The sequence below is a fragment of the Populus trichocarpa genome, chromosome 12 (genome assembly GCF_000002775.5).
Source record: "Populus trichocarpa isolate Nisqually-1 chromosome 12, P.trichocarpa_v4.1, whole genome shotgun sequence".
Lineage (NCBI taxonomy): Eukaryota > Viridiplantae > Streptophyta > Magnoliopsida > Malpighiales > Salicaceae > Populus > Populus trichocarpa.
The window spans coordinates 11,747,939-11,775,652 of NC_037296.2; the positions used below are offsets into that span (position 1 = coordinate 11,747,939).

The 27,714-nt window shown below is 34.9% G+C and overlaps 4 protein-coding genes and 1 non-coding gene across 8 annotated transcripts; 3 read left to right on the forward strand and 2 right to left on the reverse strand.

Annotated features, from left to right (window-relative positions):
• Window positions 1-801: 801 nt before the first annotated feature.
• On the reverse strand, window positions 802-6,180 carry LOC7484450 (protein NOI4). Of its 4 annotated transcripts, XR_008056987.1 has the most exons (5): window positions 5,010-6,178; window positions 4,783-4,868; window positions 3,342-3,661; window positions 1,059-1,256; window positions 802-955 (listed from the first exon to the last, which is right to left on the reverse strand). XR_008056987.1 is itself a non-coding variant. In XM_002318660.3 (3 exons), the coding sequence occupies exons 1-3, from the start codon at window positions 2,298-2,300 to the stop codon at window positions 917-919; spliced, it is 246 nt and encodes an 81-aa protein (XP_002318696.3). In that variant the 5' UTR covers window positions 2,301-2,454; the 3' UTR covers window positions 802-916. The 4 variants fall into 4 exon arrangements, 2 of the variants coding, with proteins under 2 accessions (XP_002318696.3, XP_002318697.3); XR_008056986.1 differs by having other exon boundaries at window positions 4,783-6,176; XM_002318660.3 differs by lacking the exons at window positions 3,342-3,661; window positions 4,783-4,868; window positions 5,010-6,178 and adding an exon at window positions 2,292-2,454.
• A 4,549-nt stretch (window positions 6,181-10,729) lies between these two features.
• Window positions 10,730-15,148, forward strand: LOC7458084 (elongator complex protein 3-like). The gene is made up of 9 exons (XM_052445724.1): window positions 10,730-11,276; window positions 12,285-12,354; window positions 12,466-12,638; window positions 13,130-13,304; window positions 13,624-13,790; window positions 13,869-14,088; window positions 14,181-14,285; window positions 14,539-14,691; window positions 14,853-15,148. The coding sequence occupies exons 1-9, from the start codon at window positions 10,807-10,809 to the stop codon at window positions 15,009-15,011; spliced, it is 1,692 nt and encodes a 563-aa protein (XP_052301684.1). The 5' UTR covers window positions 10,730-10,806; the 3' UTR covers window positions 15,012-15,148.
• On the forward strand, window positions 11,761-11,871 carry LOC112323696 (small nucleolar RNA snoR100). The gene has a single exon (XR_002977187.1). It is a non-coding gene; the product is annotated as a small nucleolar RNA snoR100 (small nucleolar RNA).
• A 3,897-nt stretch (window positions 15,149-19,045) lies between the features above and the next one.
• On the forward strand, window positions 19,046-21,412 carry LOC7484451 (uncharacterized). The gene is made up of 2 exons (XM_002318072.4): window positions 19,046-20,025; window positions 20,118-21,412. The coding sequence occupies exons 1-2, from the start codon at window positions 19,202-19,204 to the stop codon at window positions 20,743-20,745; spliced, it is 1,452 nt and encodes a 483-aa protein (XP_002318108.4). The 5' UTR covers window positions 19,046-19,201; the 3' UTR covers window positions 20,746-21,412.
• A 933-nt stretch (window positions 21,413-22,345) lies between these two features.
• On the reverse strand, window positions 22,346-27,707 carry LOC7484452 (protein EARLY FLOWERING 5). The gene is made up of 9 exons (XM_002318662.4): window positions 27,325-27,707; window positions 26,923-27,016; window positions 25,816-25,901; window positions 25,495-25,544; window positions 25,321-25,387; window positions 25,155-25,236; window positions 24,676-25,064; window positions 23,706-24,230; window positions 22,346-22,989 (listed from the first exon to the last, which is right to left on the reverse strand). The coding sequence occupies exons 1-9, from the start codon at window positions 27,403-27,405 to the stop codon at window positions 22,771-22,773; spliced, it is 1,593 nt and encodes a 530-aa protein (XP_002318698.2). The 5' UTR covers window positions 27,406-27,707; the 3' UTR covers window positions 22,346-22,770.
• Between the last annotated feature and the right edge of the window lie 7 nt (window positions 27,708-27,714).

Sequence of the window (27,714 nt, forward strand, 5' to 3'; positions counted from 1 at the left end):
ATTGTTATACGCCGAAGGGGATGGCTAGTTTTGAATCTCAAGTCATGAAAGCAACCAGCTGCTGGTTGGTTGTAGAGCTATATAGCTGCATAGGAGTGAAGCCAGTGGAGCTGTATTGCTGGATATGGGGTAATTGATGAAAGCAGTTTTAAACTATAAGCAATCATCAATTCGTTCGAGTCATGATCTCCCATTTTACCGACCTTAAAAACTACAAAAGCCGGATTAGCAGAACAAAAGTTAAGCCACAGATTTGGAAAAGAGTGACAATTTTTTTGTTTTCATTATATATTGTTTTATAAACAGAATGAGGATCTGTTGAGTTCTAGGAACAACTAGGCATGTTTCCATTAGTAATAAATGGAAGAGAGTGGACATTGTGTTTAGTTTAGAAGAATCAATGCAAGAATGGGCAAAGGATGCCATGTTGATCCTCAACACAACTATAGGGTTAAGGTCAACACTCAATGGAAAACCCCAAGCCGAGAATCTTAAAACCCTGAATATTTTGTTTATCCGTAAGAATCAGGCTAATTTCCATGGCATCAAATGATAATTTCTCCATGCAAGAAGGAAAAACAAAACTTTTTGACAACAACAATAATAATAAATGTAAAAGGTGTTGTTGATTAGTATCATGTTGTTTCTCAAAGCCAATAAGTGAAACACTGCAACATCTCATGTACAAATAAAGAGTCTCAACTTTTTTCTGACACTCTTGTGCCATTATATGAGAAGCATAAGAAACATAAAATGAAAAGAAAGAATCCATGGCAATAAACGAGTGAAAAGGGAAAAAACAAAGATAAGTATGGTCATAAACCATTCAGTCCTCCATCAGAAGGCTTAGGCATTAACTAGTAAGAGAATCCCCACCCCGGACATTGTTAGTTTCACCAGTCATTCATCGAGGCTCTTAGTGCATTATGAGTTCAACATAGCAAAGCCACCTCCTCTGCATGAGAAGATAATTGAGCTATAAGAAACCTTGAATTCGCAAATACAAAAACCAATGAAAGGGAAAGAGGACTTGAAAATGGCTCATTTAAAACATGCACCTTCGGAGGATGCTCATAGTTCTCATTTTTGGCATTTTTGTTGAACACAGGTTCAGTTCTCCGTGGCGAAACAACTTTTGCAGGACTATTTTTGGTCTTCTTCTCGTCTCTAGCCTTGTTGAATATGACTGTGAATCCTTCAGCAGAGGCAGGGTTGTTCACATCCCACTCACCAAACTTGGGCAAAGGCCGACCTTGCTGAAAGAGAAAAATCATCAATTCCAATAGATTAACCAGCCTTCTCTCAGGACATTTCCTGCTTCAATGTTAAAGGCTTTTCAAGACACATTCAACTCGTTTTGGACGCGGAATCATTACCAAGAAGCTACATGAGGAAGAAAAAAAATTAGTTCAGTCTAGAGAAGCTACTAATGGATCAAAGATCTTGATACATGGCAAAAGACAGCAACCTGTAGAAAACCGAGCATAAAAAAATGTCATAGACAGGTAGATTTAAAGTGAATTGCTGGCTATAGGGAGTGTTCGAGTCCTATCCATTTGTTATCTATTGATTTCGGATTGCAATGGGATGAAATAACTAATGAAAGACAGAGTATAGAGAATTAAACAAGACACAATGTAATTAGTAATCAAACCCTAAAACCATCCATTCTTCCATCCATGCCTCCTTTCAGAAAACAGCCAATCAGCAAGAAACTTTGACAAATCACAAGGTTCATAATGCCATATACCAGGGCCTAAAGCAAAGCCAACAAAACTTCCCTAGCTCAACCAAAACTTTGCTCTAACACATAAAAAAACATACATTAGACACATGATGGACCAGGAATATCCCACGAAATTTGAAAAAACAATACAAAAAATTATCAATTACAAAGCCATTCAATTTAAGAAATCTAAATGATATACAGATTACGAAATAAAATCCTATCCTCCTCAAAACATTCATAAAGACTATCTTGGTCATCTAGTTCTCCCATATTAAAGCTGCTTAAACAAGAACATACACAACATAATATAATATAATATGCATAGACCTGTTCCTGAGATTACAGAAAACCCAATATTTAGCTGCTTAAACAAGAACATACACAACATAATATGAACATATCCATTCTTGAAATGAAAAAAAAAAACCAACAATATTTAGAATCAAAGAACAAACGTAAATTAAGGATTAAGGAAACAGAAATCTTAAAAGAGACAAAACAAAGCAGGCAAGACTATAAAGAAAGATGAAAAGAAAAGAGTAAAAGGGAAGAAAAAACTTACAGAAGCCATGAAAGTCCCAAAAGAGTTTTTAATAGGGTGAGAGAGGGGGGGAGACTTCGTTGTGATGCATCAACTTTTATAGAGCTGAAAAAGAAAAAGGACAAGAAAGAGCAATTTGTAAGGCAAAGAAAGAGAGGGGATGATAGAAAACGGAAATGAGAAGACATTCTGTTCGTTATAACTGTATTTTCTTTTGTTAGGTAATTGATCAGAGGCACCCACGTTGTTTACGCGCTTTAACGCACAAACTCTTTTTTTCTAACGTTGCCCGAGAGATCAACTGTTGGGGAAAATAGGTTTACGTTGTCATTGGTCCTTTAAGACTTAAGATTTTTCTCTCGTTTAATTTATACATAGCTTTAGCTTAGGTTATTGATTTGATTCATAGTTTTACTCCTGAAGATGTTTAAAATTTCACCCCTACGTAACTATAACGAGTCCCTTTGGACATGTGAGTTCAGAATTTTCTACTGGGTATGGTGGGTGCATGTCGAAGACTGTTCAGCTTTTGAAATTTCAGCGCAAGGCCATCTATGATAGTCTCAGGTAAATTTCTCGATGTACAGTGCTTAGGCAGCCTGAATGAGTATAGTTGAAGTCCATAATTCAGGTAAATTTCTCGTTGTACAGTGCTTAGGCTGGACTGGGGTAAGATAGTCTCAGTCTGTTGCGGTAAATAGCGATTTAGCACACTGAAACTATATCATGGCAGCTCGGCATTCAGTGTGCAGCAGCACAGCACTCATAAACAACAATACACACATTGATGGTAGCATAAATGGCATTAAATTGTTTGGACCTGTAAATACATTGATGGCTACATCTCCATACTCCACCTTGCAAAACCAATAACTACTAATCCGATTCTAAAACTTTCCTGTAACAAAAAAGTGTCGTCTCTAAATTGTGGTTATAAATCCAACAACTCTATTCACGTTTCCTGTTCTGCTAACCTAGTTTTAACATTTTTTTATATTCACAATCTAGTTGTCAAAAGTATCGCTTGGAACTTTAAGTCGGGGTTGAAGCTGATTCTCAGCTTGCCCTTACCCTGGTTGAATTTGGCTTCGCTTCACCCTGAATCAATTAAAAAGCTTACTGATTTGATTCATTCCATTTCATTTAGGCAAGAGGGAGGCTGTCAGTCACTTGAGCTATGGATTCATCGGTTGGGAGATTCTTGAAAACAGCATTCATCTTTGTTCTTTCCTTCTCGTTTCAGCTGCTATCTGGCTTCCTCTTATGGACCTCGTTGCCTCAGTAAGCGATAGGGAATCTCTCCTTATGGGAGTTCCCAGTTGTCATCGTCATCGTCATCCTTTTTCTTCTTGGGTGCTTCCTGTTTAACTGGTGTTCTTGGCTGTGGGCGTCTGACATTGCGAAAAACAAATTAAGTCTAAGATAACCTTTAGACTTTTTATATAGAGGGATCCAGCAAGCATAATTTCTCAAACAATTCTCCTCAACATTATGATGAGTTTTACTCAGCCAAAAATGAATTATAATACACAGACGCGGAAGGTTTAAAACAGTAGTACAAAATCAGAAAGCAACATTGTAGTCAATCCAAGCAGCATCACCTAAAACTTCATGCAGCTATATACCTCCAGGGCTTTAAAAGACTAAGAATGCACCAAAAGTATGATTGCAAAACTAAGAAAGGGAAGGGAAGACAGATACTCTAATTGCATGCTCAATTTTGATGTTGAAATGATGGCAAAGAAAAGATTGTAGATATGGAGCCATTCAAATGGCTGGGGCAAGATAAAATAAAACCTGCATTCAACTGGGTGCAACTACACAACTATCTGACAGAGGTTTTCATTACTACGGCTAGAACAGAAAAATCATTTTCTTTCCTGCACTTCCAACATTTAATGCAGCCATGTCTAGTTCAGTATGATCAACACCAAGTGAGCAAAAACTTTTCATATAAAGTTAACTGTTTGATTTCACATTACAGTGAAGGGTCCATGAATAATTTTACTAGTCCAACTCGAAACAAGACTAGAATCCAGAAGCTAGATTCTAAGTGATTTCGAAGTTTCAAGCTTCTACCTCTTGACATAAGTGTCACTGAGCATATGATCATAACGCAAAAACAAAAGCAATGTTAACACAAGCCAAGCAAAATCAAATTTTCAGTTTATAATAATGCACAAGACAGGCATTAGACTTTACAAATGTTAAGAATACCATATAGTAAAAAAATGAAAAAAAATCAAGCGGGAAAACAATTTATATGCTAAAAAAATTCAATTGGTGTAGAAAGACCAATCCTTGAATGAAAGCCTAATAAAGAAAAGAACCAAACATCCTCAAAAAAAAAAAAAAAAGGCTTTCATATCACATGTATACAACATAAATCAAAGCCCACAAAACTCAACCAAATTGCACAATCAATCCAAAAGTAGCAACAAAATAAATAAAAACCAAAACCAAAACCAAAACATAACGAAAGAAAGAAAGAAAAGAAAGTACAAATTCTAACCTCTGACTGTTTCTTCTAGCAGCATCTCTAGTTTTTCTCTTCTTCTTATCTTGTGTGCTCTCAAAGAACCTCCTCCTCCTACACTCCTGCAAAACACGTGCCCTTATAACAGCTTTCTTGAACCGAAACAGTATACTCTCCTCAGGCTCGTTCTCTTTCACGTTGATTTGCACGTTAAATCCAAATTTGAAGTAAAGGGTGTTCGCATATGCAAGTGAAGGACTCACCATGGCTAGATTATCAATAGCAGATGTTGTCAAAGAAGAAAGGAAAGAGAGGTCTGGGAAATTAGTGGAACGACTTGTCGTGGGCATGGTCTTTTCCAAGGTTGAATGACTCGTGGTGAGTACTAATGGGGTCCATTTGGAGGATGTTGTTTTGGGAAGGTGAAGTTGTTGTGCTGATTGTGGGGAATGAGAAAGGAGAGTTGGTGGTGGTGGTGGTGGTTTTGAGTGGAGAAGAGAGGAGGCTGCAGTCGCTATGGCCATGGCCGAGGTCATAAACGACGATGAGTTTGGTTCTGGCAGCGACAGGCTTTGTCATTTTAAGGAGGGAGAGATCACTGGGTGTCCCAGGTTGAGTGTCACCATCTTGTCAGTTTATCAGAGTTCCTGCTCCTGTGACCTTTTTGTTTGGGAAACCTCAATTTAGTCCCTAACAAATGTATACTCATTCTTTTCAGTGTTGTGTTAAAAACATTTCCATAAATTATGAACATTATTCGGTAAATGTCAACCATAATTGAAAAAAAGATCCTTTAGGAAATTAATGTAGGAAACATCAAGGGATCAAATTGAAAAACAACTTATAGGTTTATGATCAGTTGAGAATTAGTAAATTCCACCCCAGCTAACCAAAGGCCAGCTGATGATGGCTTGAATTGAAGTGGCAACGCAGAAACTTGAACTCAAACAACTTCGGCTTGTAGACTTCATCTTCCTTGAAGTAAAGGAGAAGGATGGCAATAGAGGATAGGGTTTGTTCTTTGGATAATGAGGGAGAGAGAAGGGGCTCTAAGGTTTTGTCTGGTTTTTTTCTATGTAGATGTGCAGAGAAGAAGCGAAACAGAGGAAAAAAGAAGACATGGCTTTAAGGTAAAAAGAAACGGCATGTTTTAAGAGAATTCAGGAGAAGGATGACTCAAAACGCTGCACCTGAAAGATGCTGGCAATTGGTGAAACAAGAGAGGCAAACGAATCTATAGACTCCTCGGCTTCAGAATGGTGAATAGGGAGCAGAGTGCTAGATAGTTGAAATCGCTTGCCGAGGAGCTAGAAGGTGGGCCTAGCATGCCCTTTGGGAAAGGTTCCATCCTCAAAGCCTCTAAAAGAATTGGAAAGGAAGCTGAAAGTGAAGGAATACCTGAACAATGAAGGCTCCAACGGGCAGAAAGAAAGTGAAAATAAAAGACGAGGAAGCAGAATATCATGGCGACATTGCGCGATGTTTTGGATCAAAACAAGAGGTTGCCCTTTACAAAGTGAAGGGTGGTGCAAGTTCTTCCCACACAATCATCTAGTGCAGGTGCAGCATTGCGGAGCCCCACATGGATAGATGATCGCCCTCAGTTTATGACTTCTGAAGGGAAGGGATGCAAGATGACATTTGATGAAGTGTTCAGGTTTTTTTTAGTGGTTGAATCGTATACCGGTTAAATTTTTAAAATAGTATTTTTTTTAATGAATGGCTTGGATACCTGAAAAAAAAAAGGATATTTAAGGATACACTAATAATAAAGTTACCAGTTTTATAGAAAATATAAAAGATCAATACACTTAAAGAGCTTTAAATTTTAATATTTAGGTTGATTTTGTGTTGAATTTGTATCTTTTTAATGTAAAAAAAACTTGTCATTTGCTTGGTAGTTCAAGAGGTATTTATAACCCTTGGATCTTGTCTTTTTCTTAAATGGGAAGGCTGAAGAGTAATTTCACTATGGTAACATTTATGAAGGACAAAATATTTCTTACACAAGCATTAATAAACATTAATGAGAAAAGAAAAAAAAAGACTCAGCACATGTTTTTGGACTTAAAAAGTAGGTCAAGACACATCCTTTAGGGGTTGGGCTCAGGTGGTGCGCCTAAGCCCACAAAGAGATGTTGGGGGTGCCCAACACCCGGCCTCGAGTTTTAGCTCGAGCCCAACCCTCTACCCGGGCTCGGATGTTCTACCCGAGCCATTAAAAAGTGTTTAGAAATGGAACAAAAAATTTTGGGCCCATGATCATTATGTGTTTGGTGCCAAAAGAGAGAAATATTGTTCCGTCAACATTCGAGTAGGCATAAGGCACCACCTAGACGGACAAATCAGGGTTGATGAAGCAACTTGTCCTTATTGACTCTAAATGACAATCAAATTTTGACAGATTCTGACTTTGTCATAAGAGCTAAAGCTTGGTCATTCAACAAAGATAGTATTTGATATTATGATAGTTGTTGCTTTTAAAAGTGTTTTTCACTTGAAAATTCATAAAATAATGTTTTTTTTAAAAAAATTATTTTTTATATCAACACATCAAAATAATCCAAAAACACTAAAAAATTATTTTTTAAAAAATACATACATGCAGAAAAAACAAACACATAATCATATAGGGGAAGGGGAAGGGGAAGGGGAAGGGGAAGGGGAAGCAATTTAAAGAACTTGTGAAAATTTGACGTTGTTCAATAGAGAAGATAGGTGATAGATCCAAATAAAATAGACAAAAACAAAAAACCCGCATTATAGACCGAAAAAATCCCCCCATAAATAGGCCCAGCAAGAACACCACTTAGCCTCGAGCGTGGTAGCCCGAACCCAACTCCCTAGAGGGCATGGGCTCGGGCATAAAGCTCATGCCCATGCAGGACACAAGTCTTGCTGGCCATACACCAAGTGCGGGTGTAACATGCCTAACACCCTTGATGTTGCACGTGCACCCTAGCATCTTTGTAGGCTCAGGCTTAGGCTCGGGAGCGTGCCTCGAGTCAAAAATGTTTGGGTACATGCAGCACACCTAGACTCATTTCTCACCTCTAATACACTCGAGCCTAATATGTTTGGGTTCAAGCAGCGCGCCTGGACCCATTTTCACCTCTCATAGACTCGACTGTCACACCCAAACCTAGCATGTTTAGGCTAGGTAATACATTCGGACCCACTTTCACCTCTAATGTGCAACATTGAGGAGTCCACCTAGATAGATGACCACCCATTTAAGTTTATGACCTCAAAAAGGATCTAAGGTGACATTCAAGCGGGCATGGCACCATCTAGACCAGACATATTGGGATTGATATAGTCACTTGTACATATTGACTCCAAAATACAACTAGATTTTGACTAATTTGATCTTCGATCATAAGAGCAGAAGAATGGTCATTCGACAAAGAAATGCAAGGGGAAGGGAGGCAATTTAAAAGAACATATGTAATTTGACATTGTTCAATGAAGAGAGTACGACCAAAATACCAAATGTTCAATTTTCTTATTTTTCAATCCCTGGATTTGAGAAAAGATATAAAAAAAAAGAGTCATTATATTATCTTTATTTTTTAGTCTTGGATTGAAGAGAGAAGATCATTGGTTGTCACCAATTTCAGCCACTAAAATGATCAATTTTGATGTTAACTGGTTTCATTTGATAAGAAGAGTTTGAAGATAGTTGTTTCGTACCTTAATATTGCCTAAAAAAACATATCAAGGTTTAGAAAGAAAATTTTTACCCTAATTGATTATTATTTTTTTGAGTTTTTTAGGTTGATAAATTGATTTTTTTTTTAATGTTTTAAGGGGTATTTATTAGGTGTTTTAGGTGAAAATAGTTTTTTTAGTAGGGATGGTAATTAAATCTAAACCTGATAGATACCGACTCTAATCAACCTAAATTGATGAGTGTTTTTGGATAGTTGTCTTATACAATGAGTAATGGTATCAAGTATTAATATTGTCAAACTTGACTTGAAACCTGACCTAAACCTAACCTAAGATATATATATATATATATATATATATATATAAAAGTAGAATATTTATATTTTTTTTAATCTAATCTGATATATATTTATCTTAATATTTATAATTTTATCTTTTAATACACACAGTGTGTGTATTACTATTATTTATGTAATAATGAATAATAGTTATATAATGAATATTCTTATGGATATTTGAAACTTGATGAATAAGATAAACATTAAAAAAATATCAATTAAAAGAGCAATATTAGAAAGAAAAAAAAAACAAACCAGATGTTATGGCTTAATTTGTCAAACTCGCACTCCGGACTATAGACTAAATGGAGATCAATATGTTTTTTTTCTTAAATTTATATTTAACCTTAAAAAACTAAAAAATAGCAAAGAAAGGCTAGACTCTCGGGCCCACATGCTTGGGTAATGAGTCCACCCCTATTTTTTTGAGAAAAAAATACATAGACAACATGTCACCTATGAATCTACATGCCTAGATTCCAATCACCTAGTGGTGGCTGGAAAATTAGGGCATAGGCTTTTTTGTTCATAAAACTCAATTTTAAGTCATTTCAACCCTAAAACATCTAACAAATACCCTTGAAACACCTATAAACCAATATATCAATTTAAAAACCCTAGAAAAGGTTTAAAAACACAAAATAAAGTCGGGTTAGATTTTTTTTTTCTCCGGCTTAGATCTGTTTTTTCAAACAACATTGAGTTTCCAAACAACCACTATCAAATCCTTCTAATCTTATGGAAACCTGTGGACACCAAAAAATTCAATTTTAGTGGTCAATAATGCCTGACGACCTTCTCTCTCATCATTAGAATTCGATGACTTTTTTTTGTTATCTCTTTACTCATGGACTGAAAAATAATATAAATAAATTTTTGTATCAAAATTGATCTTTTTAAAATATAAAGGGACTTAAATTGTATAAGTTATATTAATTTAAAATTTTGAGAATTTAAGTATATTTTTTAAATATATTCTGATATGCCACCCTTGTTTAAAATCTTGTTTATTTTGTTCTTTTTTTTTTTCAATCTCCGGAGAATTTAAAATCAAGTGTTCTTTAATTTTAAATAAATTACTAAAAAAACACACATACCATCTACGGTACCTTAGCAAACACGTTTTAGATTATAAGGAATATTTTGACCGGCCCCTTTTTTTTTTTTTTTTTTTTCTCTTTATAAGTGCAACTCACCCATGAACAAAGCACAAAGCTTTATTAAATTTACAAAGAAATATATGGATTATGCCATGTAATACTACACGTGTGACTTAAATTGTATATGCATTTGGTTCCGTCTCTTATTTTATACATACTAGCTGTTGTTTTTTCTTTTAAAGTGAAAAATCGAAACAATGAAAAATAAACAGTTTTTTTATAATATATTTGGAACTTTAAGAGATGAATTCAATTTAAATATTTTAATAAAATTTTATATTTGGATTTATTTTGAATGTCAATAATAAAATTTTTAATAAAATTTAATCTTTAAAAACTATACAAAAATAAATCATAGGCTAGCTTCTCTTATTTATAATTACAAAGAGAAAAAAAATTAATGTTAAAACTAATTTTTTCAAAATATTTATTTACATTTTATAAGAGATTTTTAAAGAAATAAGATAAAGTAAGAGTAATATAAAAATCAAAATAAATTAAATTCTATCTTCTTTAAATATATAAATTCAATTTATTTAACAACTAAATTTAAATTAAATATTATTATAATTAAATTTAATTATAATAAAATCTTGCTTTCAAGTAATTTTTTGAGAGTGACTGTAATTATTTTTTAAAATATTTTTTATTTAAAAATATATGAAAATAATTTTTTTTTATAAAACAAATTACTTTTAATACAAATATCATACATTAAAATAATTCAAATATATATATATATATATAAAATAATTTTTAAAAATAAATTTAAATTTTATCACACCCCATTTAAAAGACAATGCCAAACGGGGGTTCAAGTCTTAACATAAGCGAGGGCTTCTTTCCCTGCGTATTTTTCAGCTTTCCCTTTCCTCTGCCCACTCTCTCCAATGGCAACTGCAGTAATTACCGAGACCAAAAAACTCCCGCGGCCGGGTCGCGGCGGGTACCAACCTCACGTACTAACCGAAGAAGAAGCTAGAGTCCGAGCCATAGCCGAAATCGTCAATTCCATGGTAGAGCTTTCGAGAAAAAACCAAACCGTTGATCTTAACGCCCTAAAATCCGCCGCCTGTCGCAAATACGGCCTTGCACGTGCTCCAAAACTCGTCGAGATGATCGCAGCGTTGCCGGAATCCGATCGCGAGTCACTGCTACCGAAACTCCGGGCTAAACCGGTACGCACCGCATCAGGAATTGCAGTTGTTGCCGTCATGTCGAAGCCGCACCGGTGTCCGCATATCGCGACGACAGGGAATATTTGTGTGTATTGTCCTGGTGGACCGGACTCTGATTTTGAGTACAGTACTCAGTCGTATACTGGTTATGAACCTACTAGTATGCGTGCGATTCGTGCTAGGTAGGGTTTCAGCTGCAGGATTGTCAATCATTTATAGTTTGAATTTTTTAAAAAGCCCTTTTTTAAAATGATTACTTTCAGTGTCATAATAGTAAATTAGTTGAAGAAGATAATTGATTTATTTTGGAGCTCATTTTCGATTAACTGGTGCAAATATAGTATTAGGACGCTAATATCTTATTAGTTTTTGTATGTTAAACTTTTTAATGCTTTCAATTTTTTTTTTGTGCAGTAAATGCCTCTGTGTTGATTTTGAACTTGACATGAAATAGTGTAATAAATAGAGCTTGATTCAAATTGAGATTTTTGCTTCAGTATCCATCTTGTTGTGTCTTTATCTGCTTATTTGTAGAGGTTGTTCTAGGGTTTTAGCTGACCATATTAGTTGAAGCGTTGCCTTTTGTCATTTATTATGTTTTCCTCATTAGTGCAATTTGTACCAAGAACCGAGATTTGAGCTTAATCATCTGTTTGTGGTAATAGAGAATGAGGTTAGCATGGTAGAGTGCGTTGAAATTGAACTTGCATGGTCAACGTTTCTGCTCTGTCTGATGCATAGCTTTGAGGTTTGAGGGCCTGGTTTCAACAACCTATCCAAAACAGTGGATATGAAAGGCAAAGAGAATTGTTTCCTTGCCATTTCTTATACTTACTTGGTCTTTATATGCTAAGTTGAGGTTTCAGGTAATAGCTATCAGAGGAGTGTGAAATGTTAAAGGTTTTGTGCCTTGAATTTTTTTTTTTATCAGTTTTAAATCAAGAAATTACTATATGACTATTTTGATTTTTTTAAAGTTGGATACTTGAAGATGGGAAATTTATGTTTCTGTTTTATGCATGTGAGGGTGACTGGTTGGAAGCAATAGCTTCTCAGATTGTCTGGTCCATTAACTCACTGATTTCTGTTTCCACCAATTATAAAGGGTCATTGTTTTTCATGATATCTGGTAGTTGAATTTTCTTATGATGATTAAAGCCTTTATTTACATGCTTTATTTTTGGCTTCAGATATAACCCATATGTCCAGGCTAGAAGCAGGATTGATCAGCTTAAGAGACTGGGTCATAGTGTAGATAAGGTATGATTGTTCTCTGCTTTTATATTTAGTGTTTGGTTTTGTTGTTTTAAGTGGCTGGATCTGTTAATAAGCACCCTGCCACCTTCTGATTAATGTGTTATATGTTTTCAGGTGGAGTTCATATTAATGGGGGGTACTTTCATGTCATTGCCAGCAGATTACCGTGATTACTTTATAAGGAATCTTCATGATGCTTTATCAGGGCACACATCTGCCAATGTTGAGGAGGCAGTTGCCTACTCCGAGCATGGTGCAACAAAGTGCATTGGCATGACAATTGAGACGTGAGTTATCATCTGGACTTTCTTAGATGGAGAATCTCATTCCCAAGTGATCATTGCTGGAAGTGAATTTGGGCCCTTCATAAGTCTCTTCTTGATATTCTGAATCACAATTTTTTTTTTTTTTATCTAAGATTATTTCTGTTGAACCTGTTTTCTTCCTCCCTTTAAGTTTTGAAGCTACAATATTTCATATAATTACATGCTGATTCCTCGGGTGTGTGAGGGCTTAGGGTATTTCTTGGTTCAGGCTATATCATTTGGTGTCTTGTTATTCGCTGTACAGGACTTGTTAGAACATTAAGGGTGGTAATTTTAGTTGATTAATTGAGATGTTATACAATTGAGCATACACTTTAATCTAGCCGGTCTCAAAGAAATTCAACTGGGTTTTGATGATTTTTGTGCATATATTTTTTGGCATTAGTTTTTAAGCTAGTAGAATTATATTTGATCTTTTGTAAAATAAGTTGTTTATTTTGTTAACTTATCAGGAGGCCAGATTATTGTCTTGGTCCTCATCTACGCCAAATGCTTTCATATGGGTGCACACGATTGGAGATTGGAGTTCAAAGCACGTATGAGGATGTTGCTCGAGACACTAATAGAGGACACACTGTAGCTGCTGTTGCTGATTGTTTTTGCTTGGCAAAGGATGCTGGTTTTAAGGTGTGAGCTGTGCAGTGCCTGTAATATAATGCTTATAATCTCAATGAATTTTGGGGTGGCATGTAACCTGATGCCTGTATCATGCATCTATGATTAGTTTCTCTTTAAGTTGGATGACAGTGAATAGTTTTAAAAATGCATCATGTTCTCACTTAAAAAGGGGTTAAAAACGTACCCCTTTTTAAATAACATTGAGTTGCTGTTATTTCATGTTGTTTCCTTAAGGTGGTGGTGTTTTTTATCCTTTTTTCTATTTTGATTAGTGATCTAGGTATTTTTTCCTTTGCTTATTTGTCTCCATTATATTTCTTTACTGTAGGTTGTTGCTCATATGATGCCTGATCTTCCTAATGTTGGGGTTGAGAGAGACTTGGAAAGTTTTCGAGAGTTCTTTGAGAGTCCTTCTTTTAGAGCAGATGGGCTCAAAATTTATCCTACACTTGTAATTCGTGGAACTGGGCTTTATGAGCTATGGAAAACTGGCAGGTATAGTGTCATTGTTCTTTGCATGTGCATACATGTGTGATTCATGAAGTACTAATCGTTGTTGATTCAATTTTGTAGGTATAGAAATTACCCACCTGAGCAACTTGTAGATATTGTAGCAAGGATCCTAGCCATGGTACCCCCTTGGACACGTGTATATAGAGTTCAACGAGATATTCCTATGCCTTTAGTTACATCTGGAGTTGAGAAAGGAAATCTCAGGGAGTTAGCCTTAGCTAGGATGGATGATTTGGGCCTGAAATGCCGTGATGTCCGTACACGTGAGGCTGGAATCCAGGTAAATGAAGAAGCTATTACCATCAAATCAGGTTTTGTGCTATTGGCTATGATAATTTGAGATTCTAACAAGTGTCTCTGTTATGCCCATAGGACATTCATCACAAAATTAAGCCAGAAGAAGTTCAGCTAGTTCGCCGTGATTATACTGCTAATGAAGGCTGGGAAACATTTCTTTCCTATGAGGATACACGCCAGGTATTTTGGGACATCTTATCCATGCATGAGTGCATGTCTTTTCTTGTCATTAACTGAAGAGGGAAATGAAGTCTTTGAATCCTTTAGGATTTCAGTATTTTGTTGGAACGTCTTGAGGAGCTTTTGTTGGTAATAATTGAGAGAACTGTCTTATTTAGTTGTTTTGGTGTTAGTTGCTTCTTAATTTAGATTACTGGAGAAGGTTTGATTGCTGAGCATAGTATGACGTTTCAAATGATTCTTTTGCTCACAGGATATTCTTGTTGGGCTACTGCGCTTACGAAAATGTGGCTGCAATGTTACTTGCCCTGAGCTTATGGGGAAGTGCTCTATTGTTCGTGAACTCCATGTTTATGGAACTGCAGTTCCTGTTCATGGGCGTGATGCGGAGAAGCTGCAACACCAGGTAACGTAGAAATGCGATTATATTGACCACGAGTAAAGCAAGGATTGTTGGATCAATTTGTTAGGCTACCAGTTAAACTTTGTACTTGAAGGGTTCAACATGGAAAATAGATGCTTGCAGGATTATTTTCCCCTTTTTTTACTTTCTTGTTTTCCCAACAGGGTTATGGTACACTTTTGATGGAAGAGGCAGAACACATTGCTCGCAAGGAGCATAGATCAACCAAAATAGCTGTCATTTCAGGTGTAGGAACCCGTCATTACTACAGAAAATTGGGCTATGAGCTTGAAGGGCCATACATGGTGAAATTTCTTTCTTGACAACATAAAAGTGATGTATTAAAATTTTGTAATGCTATTCTAGGTATTGGTATAGAAACTCATACTTCCCTTGATCATTTGATTCTGTTGTTACATATCCTAAGAAAAAAAAGAAAAAGAAAAGAATAGTTTATGCAGGAGTTTTTGCGGTTTGAGTGTACTGTTTATGGGCCAAAATCTTGAAAACGGAAGGCAGTGGTTTTTAGAAAGGGCAGGAAATAACTGTGCTTAGTGGGAGTTGCACCGTGTTTTTTTAAAGTTTGAATTTTTTTTATTTAAAATGAATTTTTTTTTATATTTTTGAATTGTTTTAATGTGCTAATGTTAAAAATAATTTTAAAAAATAATTTTAAAAATAAAAAAATTATTTTGATGCATTTTTAAACGAAAAGCACTTTGAATCGCTATCATTACTATAATTACAAACACACTCTTAGTTACTGGATTTTTTTTTAAGTGTAAAAAGAAGTTTAGGAGTTGCAAATGTTTTTCATAATAGAAATTTTTTTTAAAACTGTTGGATTGATTTGATATAATTTGATTGATTTGATAGATTTAAAACTAGTTTAAACGGATGATAAAAATGTAGTTTAATGTAAAATAAATAATGAAGATTATACCTATTGTTAAATATTGAGATATAAATTTAAAATAAATAATGAAGATTATATATATATTTTTTAAATATTGAGATAGAAATATATTTAACTAATTTGGATCAATTGAAGTACCTTAAAATATGTTACGAAACTTAATTTTTAATAAATATAATGTTGCATGATGAAATTAAAAAAAAAACAAAAAATAATTTGAGTTAATTTACTAAACTCGTGATCTACATCATAAGATTGAAATAACTCAATATAAAATAAAATAAAATAATTAAGAAGCTAAATTCTTAATTAACTTAGTGTTAAATGAAAAAAAAAATTGCAAAAAAAAAAACAAATTCGACATAAGTTAACTAGGGTTAATTCGTCAAGCACGTGATCCAAGTTATGAGACAATGATAATCTTATAGAAAACAAACCAAATCATGAAAACTAATTTCCAATAAACTCAAGATAAAATTAAGAAAAAAAATCAATTAGAAAAAAAAAACTCGAGTCAATCGAGTTAACTCGTCAAACCAGCAATCTGGATAGCGAGATTGAAATAAACTCATAAAAAATATTTGAAAAACAATTATGAAACTATATCTCCATTAAACCTAATGTTGAAGAATGAAGTTAATATTGAAAAATCAATTAAAACAAGGATATAAAAAAATAACTTGAGTTAACTTGTCAAATTTATGATCCGAATCATTAGATGAGAATAACCTCATAGAAAGTAACTGAAGCAAATAATAAAAAAATTTATGAAGCTCAATTCCTAATAAATTTTATGTTGAAAGATGAAATTAAAAGAAAAAAAGCATTGATTGGAAAGTAAAAAACAAAGAAAAGAAAAGAAAAAACTATTTTAGTGAATAGCGTAAGAGGAGTACAATAAAAAATAAATTGAATAAAATTATAAAATCTAATTATCAATAAACTTAATATTAAAGGATAAAATTAAAAAATATATATAAATAAAAAAATCAAAGAAAAAATTGTAATCAATAATATTTTACGGATTATAGTAAAATCACCTTATTTTTTTAGCTTTTTTTAATTTTAAATTGATGTTTGGCTGATATTGTTAAGACGGTAGTAGTGGCTTTTTTTTTTTACCCAAAAAGAAAAGGAAAAAGAAGAGATGAACTGTGAATTATTATGCCACTCCATAAAACAATTACAATTGGGGTTTCTTATGTGCTTCACTGGTTATATAAAAATTGAAGTAAATTAATATATTTTTTAATTGATTTTGTGTTATAACTTAGTTGGTTAGCTATCATATCTAAATGCTTGTTAAGCACTAAAGTGTTTGATTAAGTTGAATAATATTTTTATTTTATTTTATGTGGGTTTCACTCAAAAACTGAGGTCCAACTCAGTTTTTGAAAAGCAATTTACAATTGCTTTTCTTTCCGTGTTCTCCTTTCTCTTATGGACACTGCTAATTAATTAACACAGTCTTTCCAACTCGAGCTAACGTCCTCTTTTCTCTTCCCTCTATTCTCCATGCACGAATTGACTGATTCTAATTTTTCTCATTACTGATCTATTATAACTATTACTTTCTTTATTTTGTTTTGGTCAATGTCAATATAAGCTCTCCTATCAATATCACTATTACAAGTTAAAAAGTCAAGACCCATGCCATAACAAACACAGCAACATCTCACACATGAAAGCTCTTCTATTATTTGTTCATTATATATATATATATATATATATATATATCATTCAAGATATATTTTATATTTAGAAATTATATGTATAATAGTTAATTATGTATTTGTTAAATAATCTTATATCATGTATTTTTTAAAAATACATTATATATAAACTACGTAACTAACTTAAATATGTAAGGTACTATCTAACAATTCCATTTTCAAAATCAAGTTCTTTAATTCTTTATTTACCTGCGTGATTAATAGATTAAATGCCTGTTTAACTAAAGGTTAATTTTATATATATGTGTGTGTGATTATAATATTATCTCATAAAAAATATTTTTTATTAAATTGTTTTTTTATAACCACAACAGTAATCACAATACCAAACAGACTATAATATCTAAGCACATAAACAACAAATAATTTGTCATTTATATTATTTTTTAAAAAGAAATAAGGGGTAAATAAAAATATTAAGTAGGCCAACCAGACCTACCTTCTAGGTTTGCACAAGCATGACCTGTTATTGGTTGGCCAGGCACTAATATTGACTCGTTTATTTCTTTTTCTTTTTTTTCTTTTCAATTTCTTATTTTTTTTTACACTCTAAAAATATTTATTAAATTAAACTACTCCTCAGTTTTAACATGAATTTTAAATGCTATTATAAATTCATATTTTAATATTAATATTTGTTTCAATTATTATGTATCTAATAATAATAATAATACCAATAATAAATTGTTCATTCAAATTGTTTTTTTTTTTTTGAAAATTTCCAAATAGATTTTGAACATAATTTTATTATATTTATGATTCTTTTAACTTTCAATCACAAAAAAAAACATAAACATACTATTTTAATATATTTTAACAATCATAAAATATTTCTTTTAATATAAATAATGATTCTAGCTAAAGATCTTGTATTTAAGAAATTATCTCAATAATTTTATTTTTCAAAACAACTATATTTATTTTTAGGTTTGATGATAATACCAAAAAAATCTTCATAGACTTGTATATGTTTTTTCAAGTTTTAAAAATCTTTAGTAATCCTTAACTTAGAGTGAAGATGCAAACTAGTAGTAATTAACAGTAATCCGATATTAATGTTAATGAATTTATATATATATATATATATATATATATATATATATATATATATATATATAAGAATTCAATGAAAGTTGTATTGTCCTCTAACTATGCTGGAAGCTCTTAAATATATTTTTTTAAATTCGTTTGATTATTGTTTTTTAGAGAGATTATAGGCTATTTTGAGAAATGAAAAGGGTTTGTTAAGGTTTATAAAGTATTTTTTAATTGTTTAAAATAGGATTTTAAAGTTTCAACATTGTACCCTAATTTTCCAGTCATTAAGTTATCTACCATAAAAACAACTTACCTTTTGTTTATATATATAAACTAAAACATACCTTAAAAAGAAAATTTCCACCTTGCCTTTTTTTAATTTAAATATTTTTAATATTTTTAAAAATTAACACCCTTCCCTCTTATTTATTTATTTATTTTTATTTGCATTATTCTGTTTTATTTAAATTGTGATTAATACTCCCTCTTATTTTATTTTTAAATTGTTCAATTCATCTTTTTAAATTTTAAAAAAAATATTTTAATTTATCTTTAAATTTTAAATTTTTATATTTTATAAAAAAAATTATATTTGTATGTCTTGATTTTTATTTATTAAAAACTAATTTAATATTGAATTTGCAGTATAGTGCGGGGATTAAAAAAAAAAAAAAGGTATGAGATCCGAGTGACAGGAAGGCATCTTCATCGGACATAGTTTTAACGGCCAGAAACGAACTAAACTAAAGTCATACCATAGCAACTCTCTGGTTTTCTCTCGCCGGCCAGCACCGTTGATCAGAGCCCAACCCAACCCAACCCAACCATGCTAAAATCAACCTTCGTTCCAATTCTCTCAACATTTCCAACCAAACCCAAAAAGCTCCCTACAAAACTTCCATGGCTGACGGTCATCACCAACACCTACACACAAAGCCCACAACCTGTTCACCAAAATGCCTCGCTTACCACACCACCACCACCACCACCACCACCACCACCACTTCATCAACACAACCACCCTCCAACTTCAGCTTACATTCACCTCCCTTTCTGCCGCAAACGCTGCCACTACTGTGACTTTCCAATTGTTGCTCTTGGCTCCACAAACCCAACCGACAACGACCCGCGAATCTCTAACTATATTGAATTACTTCAACGTGAAATAGTCTCAACAAGGTCGGATTTTGATACCATTCCGCCACTTGAAACTGTGTTTTTTGGTGGTGGGACTCCTTCTTTGGTGTCCCCAAGGATGGTTTTGTCGATATTGGATACGTTGAGGGTGAAATTTGGAGTTTGTGAGGGTGCTGAGATATCTATGGAAATGGATCCTGGGACCTTTGATGGTAGGAAAGTTAAGGACTTGATGGGGATGGGTGTGAATAGAGTATCTTTAGGAGTTCAGGCTTTTCAGGAGGAGTTGCTAAAATCTTGTGGGAGGGCACATGGGGTTAAGGAGGTTTATGAGGCAATTGAGATTTTGGGGTCATGTGGGGTGGAGAATTGGAGTGTTGATCTTATCTCTTCACTGCCTCTCCAGACTCCACAAATGTGGGAGGAGAGTTTGAGGCTCACCATCGAAGCGAGGCCTAAGCATGTGTCTGTTTATGATCTGCAGGTTGAACAAGGCACGAAATTTGGAGCATTGTAAGTAACAGAATTCATGGTGGGAAACAGTAGTTTTTTCTTTTCTTTCTTTCTTTTCAGTTTTGAGATTGATCTTGTAAGTATTTTGTTAGGTACACGCCAGGGGAGTTTCCTTTGCCATGCGAAACACAATCTGCTGAGTTTTATAGAATGGCCTCGAGGATGCTTGCTGATGTGGGTTACAGACATTATGAAATTAGCAGTTATTGTGAAGACGGGTATGAATGCAAGCACAATTATACATACTGGAAGAACAAACCCTTCTATGGTTTTGGCCTTGGTTCTGCTAGTTATCTCAATGGATTGAGGTTTTCCAGGCCAAGGAAGATGAAAGAGTACATGGGTTATGTGGAGAATTTGGAGAACGGAGTGGTAAATTATTGTGGGAATAATCTTGTTGATGCCAAAGACTTGGCTGTGGATATTGTGATGCTCTCACTTAGAACTGCAAGAGGCCTCGATTTGAGGTCTTTTGCAGAAGCATTTGGTGGATCACTTGTTCATTCTCTTTGCAAGGTCTATCAACCCTACATAGAGAGTGGGCATGTGGTTTGCTTGGATGAGGAGCGAAGAGCCATGACTGTAGATGAATTCAACACCTTGTTTTTGAACGAAGATGAGATTGCAAAGGGGTTATCTTATATCCGGCTCAGTGATCCAGATGGTTTTCTGTTATCAAATGAATTGATATCCCTTGCATTTAGGGTCATAGATCCCTAGAATTGCATCTCCTTGCAGAACCTGGAACTTGTTGATAGTGGATCTATTGAAGATGGCCTCAGCTGACCGGCATTTTTTACCACAAGCAGTTCCTTCATTCATTCTTGGCACTGTTGTGTAGTGGGCAATAAAAGGCAAATGAGGTACAAAACACTTGTGGGGTATGGTATATTGCTTTGAGTTTCTGGTACATATTTGTTATTGAGAAAGATACCTCAACTTCTGTATATCCCAGAAGTAGATAAAACATGGTGGTGAGATAGAAGCAGACCTCAGGGGAATATCTTTTTAACGGAGAAAAGACCTCAGGGGGGTATTCATGATCTGGTTATTTCCTCGAGACACAAGAAAAAGCAAATTGTTAGGTGTGGAAGCTTTTGCAAGAAAATAGTTCAAGACACGCTAAAACTCCGATGCAGCAGGGCTCGCTGTTGGGATGAGCATTTAAATACACCAATCGAGATCATTTCACTTGCGAAGTAAACAGGAATTTAGATAGTTTTGCAATTGAAATTTGCGTTTGCATCAACCTACACTATTCTAACTTATCAGTTGATATGCGAACTGATAAATTGAGTCTCCCAGTCAAGAATTAAGGATTTACCCTGTGTTCATAGCAGAGATTAAAAGCATGACAGAGATTGGTAATGTAGTCATTTTTAAAGCTGATTACTTGCTCCTAGGATACTCCTGCAACTCAAAAGGGAAGGTTTGATGGCTATGAAACATTGCATGACCTGTCATTTCTTAAAAAAGAACTTCCATTAAGCAACTAATCTAAATTGTGAACATGCCATGGAATTTTCAAAACCGTGGATTGAAAAGGGGGATCATCATCGTAGTCAGTATTGAAATAGCAAGGGTAGAATACGCTGGTTTTCTTCTGCACAGATAAAAAAATTATGAAAGTACACAGCTAAGCATAAAAACTTTCACCCTCTGGCATCCAAAAGATAATTTACAGGTTAATTTAAGAGTAGATACCGGCAAGCTAGCATGAATGTAGGATGATCTTAGTCGTCCGATGGATGATGACATAGAGCAATTGTATGATAGTTTATAATCCTGCAGTTTTGAGTCAATGACCTGCGTATTATATTTGTTTTAAAAAAATATTTATATCTTTTTAATATCTTTTCAACTATTAAAAAAGTAAGGTGACCCGTGACATAGCATTGTAGCACATGTACTATATGGTATGTTCCATGTTGTCATGAGAGATCAAGACTTGTAATTTCAGCTGCATCAAACCTGTTTGGAGGGGAAGATTCAGTATAAGGATAGCACGGGAGAGTCCTCTGAGGTTCAGACCCACAGTTTACACCTCATTAGCCCTTCACTCCTCATGCTTTTGGAGGAAGAACACAATTTACCAAAAAAAAATACATCCTGTTGTCCATGAAGTTTACATTTGATTTGCAAGGGACAGAGAATAGAATGAAAATCCATTACCATTCAAATTTTTAAGAGTGAACCAAACATAGTCATTTATCACAATAAAATTATTTTCGTTGGATCCAATGACCAGCATCAACTGTCCAATTTTGGTGAAATCTTTGCGTGTAACCTGGGACATGAAGAACATAAAACAAGCAGAACAGGCAGCACCAAGGTCTCAGCAACTCATTATCAATGAAAAGGTGTTGTATAATTTAAAAACATCCCTTACAGATGTTGAAAATCACTAAGCTACAAATGAGATGAGAAAGGAAATACTAATCTTCAATCCAGTACAGTTTCCAGCTTGATCCAAGTCAACATATCCACGCTCCAGAAACATTGGCCATACTTACCCCTGCCTCGATAATCGAGAACGTTTTAATATTTTTTGAAATTGTTAAACTGAGCATTGATGATGCAGTGAGATGGTCCAGACAGAACAGTGATGATGGAACCGAGGACACTGGCAATACCAAATATTTCTGCTCAATCCCTGGATCCACCACAGTAGCCTGTACACATTTGTTCACTTTGATTTCAAGCACGGGTGCCTTATCTTTGCCCCTGTCACCAGCTATAATGATATTAACCATCGAGAGCACCAAGGGTTTTCATGTCCTCTAAAAAGGCCATATATGAGTCATCAATACTCTGAGACTTCGGAGCTGATGATGAGTTAGTAGACTCTGGCTTCACAGTGGTTGGAGCTGTTGGCCTGGTAGCTACTGCTGTGGTTGAGGTTCCAGCTTTTGGTTTTGATTTAGGGATGACAGCCTCTCTCCTCACTCGAACTGAGGCAGGAACCTGAAAGAACACCAGAAGTTAGGCTTGACTTTACAAAAATTTAATGAAACTGGAATTGTAACACACAAGAAGCTTTACTCTTCCAGAGAAATATAAAATTGTTTCAATGCAGAAAGATAAACCAGGCAATTATGTGGCAATATTCTAGCTAATTCTAACTAACCGCTACAAGCTAACACAAGCAGGGTGCATGCACCCCTTCATGAAATTCCCAGGTAGAACGATTAGCATTCATTGGACTATTCAATAATGACTGATTGGTGTTAGCTTTTGTTTTTTTTCAAGATATGCCTTATCTCTCAATCCATTTACTGGCTTCTTGTCAAGTTATACTAGCACAGCAATCCTTAGTTTAGATTAAAAAAAAAATCCCTGTGGATTGTAGGGATGCATGTTCAGCATCCACAAATCATAGTTACTGGTCAGTAATCACATCAGGTAGTTGCCTCAGAGTAGAAACCTAATAACTATTGATGCTCTAACAGTAGACCAGCGATGGAGAATCAAACTCATTATAGCTGTATATTCTGGAGTGTGCTGCACTGTGGTTGCACTTTTGCACAAAAAAAAAAAAAACAAAAAACAAAGAAAAAAAACAGAGAAATTTCAACCATGTAATTCTTTCTTCTATAGTGTAGTACACTGAGATGGCAGAGCAGCGTAGTTTTTAAAGTGGAAGTAAAAAGAAAAGGACTGATAGGAAAAGCCAAACTCACCATAGCTGTAAGTTCTGGAGTGTGCTGTGCTAGCAGCCTTTTAACAACAGTGGATGCAGCAGATTTTACATATGATGGTTTCTGAGGAACAGGTGGCCAAATTGCAGCATCTTCTTGTAAAGGAGGAGGACCAGGTGGAAGGGGTGGTCTCATCATTGGAGGAGGTCCAGGTGGAGGACCATAAGGAGGTCTGGGAATAAATGGGACCGTCACCCCTGGAGGAGCCATTTGGCTGGGAATTCCAGGGGTTGATAATGGTGGCCGCATATTTGGTGGAGGTGGAGGTGGAGGTGGGGGGAAACGCAATATTCCTGGGGGTAATACATCAGGCTGTAAAGCTGGGATCAAGGCTGGTCCTGGTGCTAGAGGCTGTTGCCTAGGAGGAGGTGGTGGGGGAACCATTTTAGGGTTATCCATAGTTGCTGTGGTATTGGCATCAGCTTCAAATGAACTGCCTTCAGTCTGATTAATAGCTGACTTAAGTGGCATTGCAATTGGAGGAGGTGGAGGGAGTGAAGCAGGTACCTATATTAGAGCAATAAGATGTCACATTAACCACAATTATCTTTCATAATAGTATTTGACAACAATTTCTCTATCTAAAAGATTAGAATGGAAAGCTTCTAGAAAGGTATTTGAGAAATCAGAGACTGGTTCAGTTTAGAACAGTGAGGCAAATTTAAAAATTCTGCTTGTAAATACTAAATAGTTCACTACTAGACTAGTTGATTTCACACTAGTGTACAAGAACATTCATTTCATATCTTTAGATTGGTTTGAGCAGAATGTACCAAGTTTTTGAGATTTGGGCAGGGTACATGCACCTTTTCTTGGTGCTAGACTACCAAGCACATGCATATGCTTTTCCCGTCCACCAAGACAAATCATTTTTTTTTTGTCAATTAGTGTAAAATGTCTAACAGTTCTGTCCTGCTTTCAACAGCATGCATAAAGAAGGTAAAGAGTTCACCTGAACAGTATCATTGGAGGATGATTCATCTAACAATGCCGATATGTTGGTCTCCCTCCCACTTTCATTTGTGCCAGGTGGTGGTGGCTGAGCAGACTGTTGGAGGGGTGGAGGTGGAGGAAGAGGTGTGTGACTCAATACTTGGTCTTTTGGTGGAGGACCTGGAGGAGGGGGAGGTAAAGGGGGTGGAGGCAATGACATGCCCAAGCTTGAATCTGCAGGCTTTGGTGGCATCGGAGGTAGAGGAGGTAGGGGCAATGAAGCAGGTATAACAGAGCTATCACCAAGGCCTAATTCACCGCTCTCTGGCAAAGGAGGAGGTATTGTTAAAGCAACATCCTCTGATTCAGTTGCAGAGGATGAAGCACCGGATAAAGGTATTCGGGGCCCTGCAGGTCAAAGTTAAAAGCAAAGTTAGAAACACCACATAATTCCAACAGCATATCTTAAACCTGAAAAATAAAAGGAAGGGTAAAGACCTATAGATGATTTATACATGGGAGGCTTTCCAGGTGGTGGGGCCCCAGTAGGATTCAGAGTAGGGTGATAGTATACAGAATCCTGCAACAACAAATGTTTGGTAAATAATTATGGGGCCAAATAGCACTAATTCACAAAAGTAAAACTAAAGCCAGCCAGGCATACTTCAGGCTTTGGATGCTTGGCTCGTTCTTCTTCTTCTGTGGATGTCCTTCGAAGAGGGCCCAAATGACTGCAGCAGAAGACAAAAATGCAATTTGTCAATAGAAGGAAGGTGTGCAAGCCCTAATGGTTCATGGACAAAAGCAGAAATGGGTAAGAAAAGAGAGGATACTTCACCTGAACATCACAGGGGTTTCACCCTTCTCCTTCATTTTATCTTCATATTCCTGTCCATAAGAGTACAGAAAATGGTTATCACATTAGTATAACGGATGCTACTTATGTCTATATAGATAGAAATGTTAAACTCCTACTGATTCATGGACCTAACTTGAATGGTGCAATGATTGTGTATGCAGCTCAGGCATCAAACGTAGGTTATTTTCCAGATTCTTGAACATTTCAAACTTGAATTACCAGACCACTGTTTTAATTTTTTGATACACAAACAGATAGAATTAAATGGAGGAGCAGAAAATATGGCATTATAATCATTACCCTTCTCTTCTTCAAAACAAGGCTAAGAGTATCCTGAAGTTGTCTTTTCTTGTGTTTTCTTGCTTTGTCTAAAGCACCATCAGCCTCTGCACCAATACAGCATACAAATAAGTTCAAATGGAAAGGCTGCCAAACCAAGCTTCATTTGCAAATTAGATTTAGCAAAAGCATAGTCTAGAGCACACCAGCAAGCAATAAAATGAAGAGCAGTTATTGAAAACTGATGCATAGCAAACAGAAGCTAATGCAACAACCGTAGAGTGGCTCAGAACTATATATTGTAAGAATCTTCTCTTTTGTACTCACTTTTAGTAAATGACATACTAGAAGATTCAGGGGTTCATAATAACCCAAAAATTATCTTTCATGAACAAGAGAATTCATAACAGATAGATATTCTACATTTGATGTGTGAGGCCATACACATACGAGCACACAGGCAGAAAAGATTGTGCCCCCTCCCTCTCTTCTCTTTTTGCACCAGTAGCCTCTCTCTTCTCTAAATTTGTGTACTCAGTACCTTGTTAATTAAGAGAACCAGACTCTTTGGGTCACTATCTCGGAATTGACAACCATATGATGAGCTGCACAGTCATTAACTTTCAAAACTCTAACAAACTACACAATGCTTGCCATTGCACCAGTCATGCAGCTCATGCCAAGCAGCCCAAAAACAGTACTTGAGTCTTTGGAGTGTAAGAGGGAACAATACGAAGGATAAAAAATCAATTGGTTACGCAAGCAGCAATGCTGTATGTTTAACGTAATATAAGATCAAAGCATAGCTTAGAAGGAGTTTAACATTCTACATTCAAGATTAAGATAAAGGTATCATCTTCTCTCTAGGCTGTTTCATTAAATTTTGCAGCCACTTTTGTACACAGCCTATGTTCTTTGGTAATATTTTATTTGGTGTATAATTTAAAATAAAACCCATAATTAAAAACCCATATTAACTAGAAATAACAAAATATACATTCTACTATAGTCACTTTCAGGAAAGAAAAATAAAAATAAAAAATGATTCGAAATGACTAATAAACTACTCTACTGCAGGTAATAAAATGAGAAATAAATATTCAAACAATTAGAAGTTAAAAAGCTTACTCATCAATTCCAACTTCTCTATCTGATCCTTTATCACCTCAGGATCCTTCTTCAAAATCCCCACCTCTCTCACCTTCTTTCTTTCCTTCTTGTTCTGTTAGTGTCAAACACAATAGCAAGAATTTTAAAAATTCCAAGCTAAAATGACAGAAATTCTGTAATATAATTTTTTTAACTTACCATAACATAATAAACAAATAAAAATAAATAAATCAAATCCAATCAGAAAAATCATCATATCAAACAAGGAAAAAAAAAAGGAAGCAGATTTCGGTGGAAAAGCAAAGAAATTGAGTGAAATTTTGCAAAGATTACGATTAACGGTTCTGACAGGGATTAAATTAAAACCTAAACAAAAAGAGTGATAATTATAATAGAACTGGAAGTGAAATAATTAATTACCCGTTTTAATTCCTTCTTACGGAGTTCCTTTCGATAAGCATCCGTAGGGTTCATAACTTTGCCTCCTTTCGTCGTCTTCATCTTCTTCGCCTGTCTTCTTTTTTATTTAATTTGATTAAATTACTTCTCCTCCTTTCTCAGTTGCTTTCAGATTACTGCCACTGCTATCTCGATTTTGTTCTACTGCATCAATTTAGGGGGGTTTTTTTCAGAATTAAATCGAAACGAACCTAGCAAAAATAAACAAATAAATAAGTGCCGGAGGCTTGGGCTTAGATTTTGAATGACATGTCTTTCGCTACTTTCTAAATCTTGAAATGGATAAAGAGCCTCCCTTTTTCTTCTTTCTTCTTTGAGCTGAATTATATTTTATCGGATGAGACTCTTTGT

What these genes read in the sequence shown, in the direction of transcription:
- LOC7484450 (XM_002318661.4), bottom strand. Translation starts at nt 5,282, where the DNA reads ATGACCTCGGCCATGGCCATAGCGACTGCAGCCTCCTCTCTTCTCCAC. An exon ending in GCTAGAAGAAACAGTCAGAG is followed by an intron (nt 3,662 to 4,782) that starts GTTAGAATTTGT and finishes TCGCAATGTCAG; the next exon opens with ACGCCCACAGCCAAGAACAC.
- LOC7458084 (XM_052445724.1), top strand. Translation starts at nt 10,807, where the DNA reads ATGGCAACTGCAGTAATTACCGAGACCAAAAAACTCCCGCGGCCGGGT. An exon ending in CACGTGAGGCTGGAATCCAG is followed by an intron (nt 14,089 to 14,180) that starts GTAAATGAAGAA and finishes TTATGCCCATAG; the next exon opens with GACATTCATCACAAAATTAA. An exon ending in CCTATGAGGATACACGCCAG is followed by an intron (nt 14,286 to 14,538) that starts GTATTTTGGGAC and finishes TTTTGCTCACAG; the next exon opens with GATATTCTTGTTGGGCTACT.
- LOC7484451 (XM_002318072.4), top strand. Translation starts at nt 19,202, where the DNA reads ATGCTAAAATCAACCTTCGTTCCAATTCTCTCAACATTTCCAACCAAA. An exon ending in GGCACGAAATTTGGAGCATT is followed by an intron (nt 20,026 to 20,117) that starts GTAAGTAACAGA and finishes GTATTTTGTTAG; the next exon opens with GTACACGCCAGGGGAGTTTC.
- LOC7484452 (XM_002318662.4), bottom strand. Translation starts at nt 27,405, where the DNA reads ATGAAGACGACGAAAGGAGGCAAAGTTATGAACCCTACGGATGCTTAT. An exon ending in CCTCCAATGATACTGTTCAG is followed by an intron (nt 24,231 to 24,675) that starts GTGAACTCTTTA and finishes GCTCTAATATAG; the next exon opens with GTACCTGCTTCACTCCCTCC. An exon ending in CTCCAGAACTTACAGCTATG is followed by an intron (nt 22,990 to 23,705) that starts GTGAGTTTGGCT and finishes GTGTTCTTTCAG; the next exon opens with GTTCCTGCCTCAGTTCGAGT.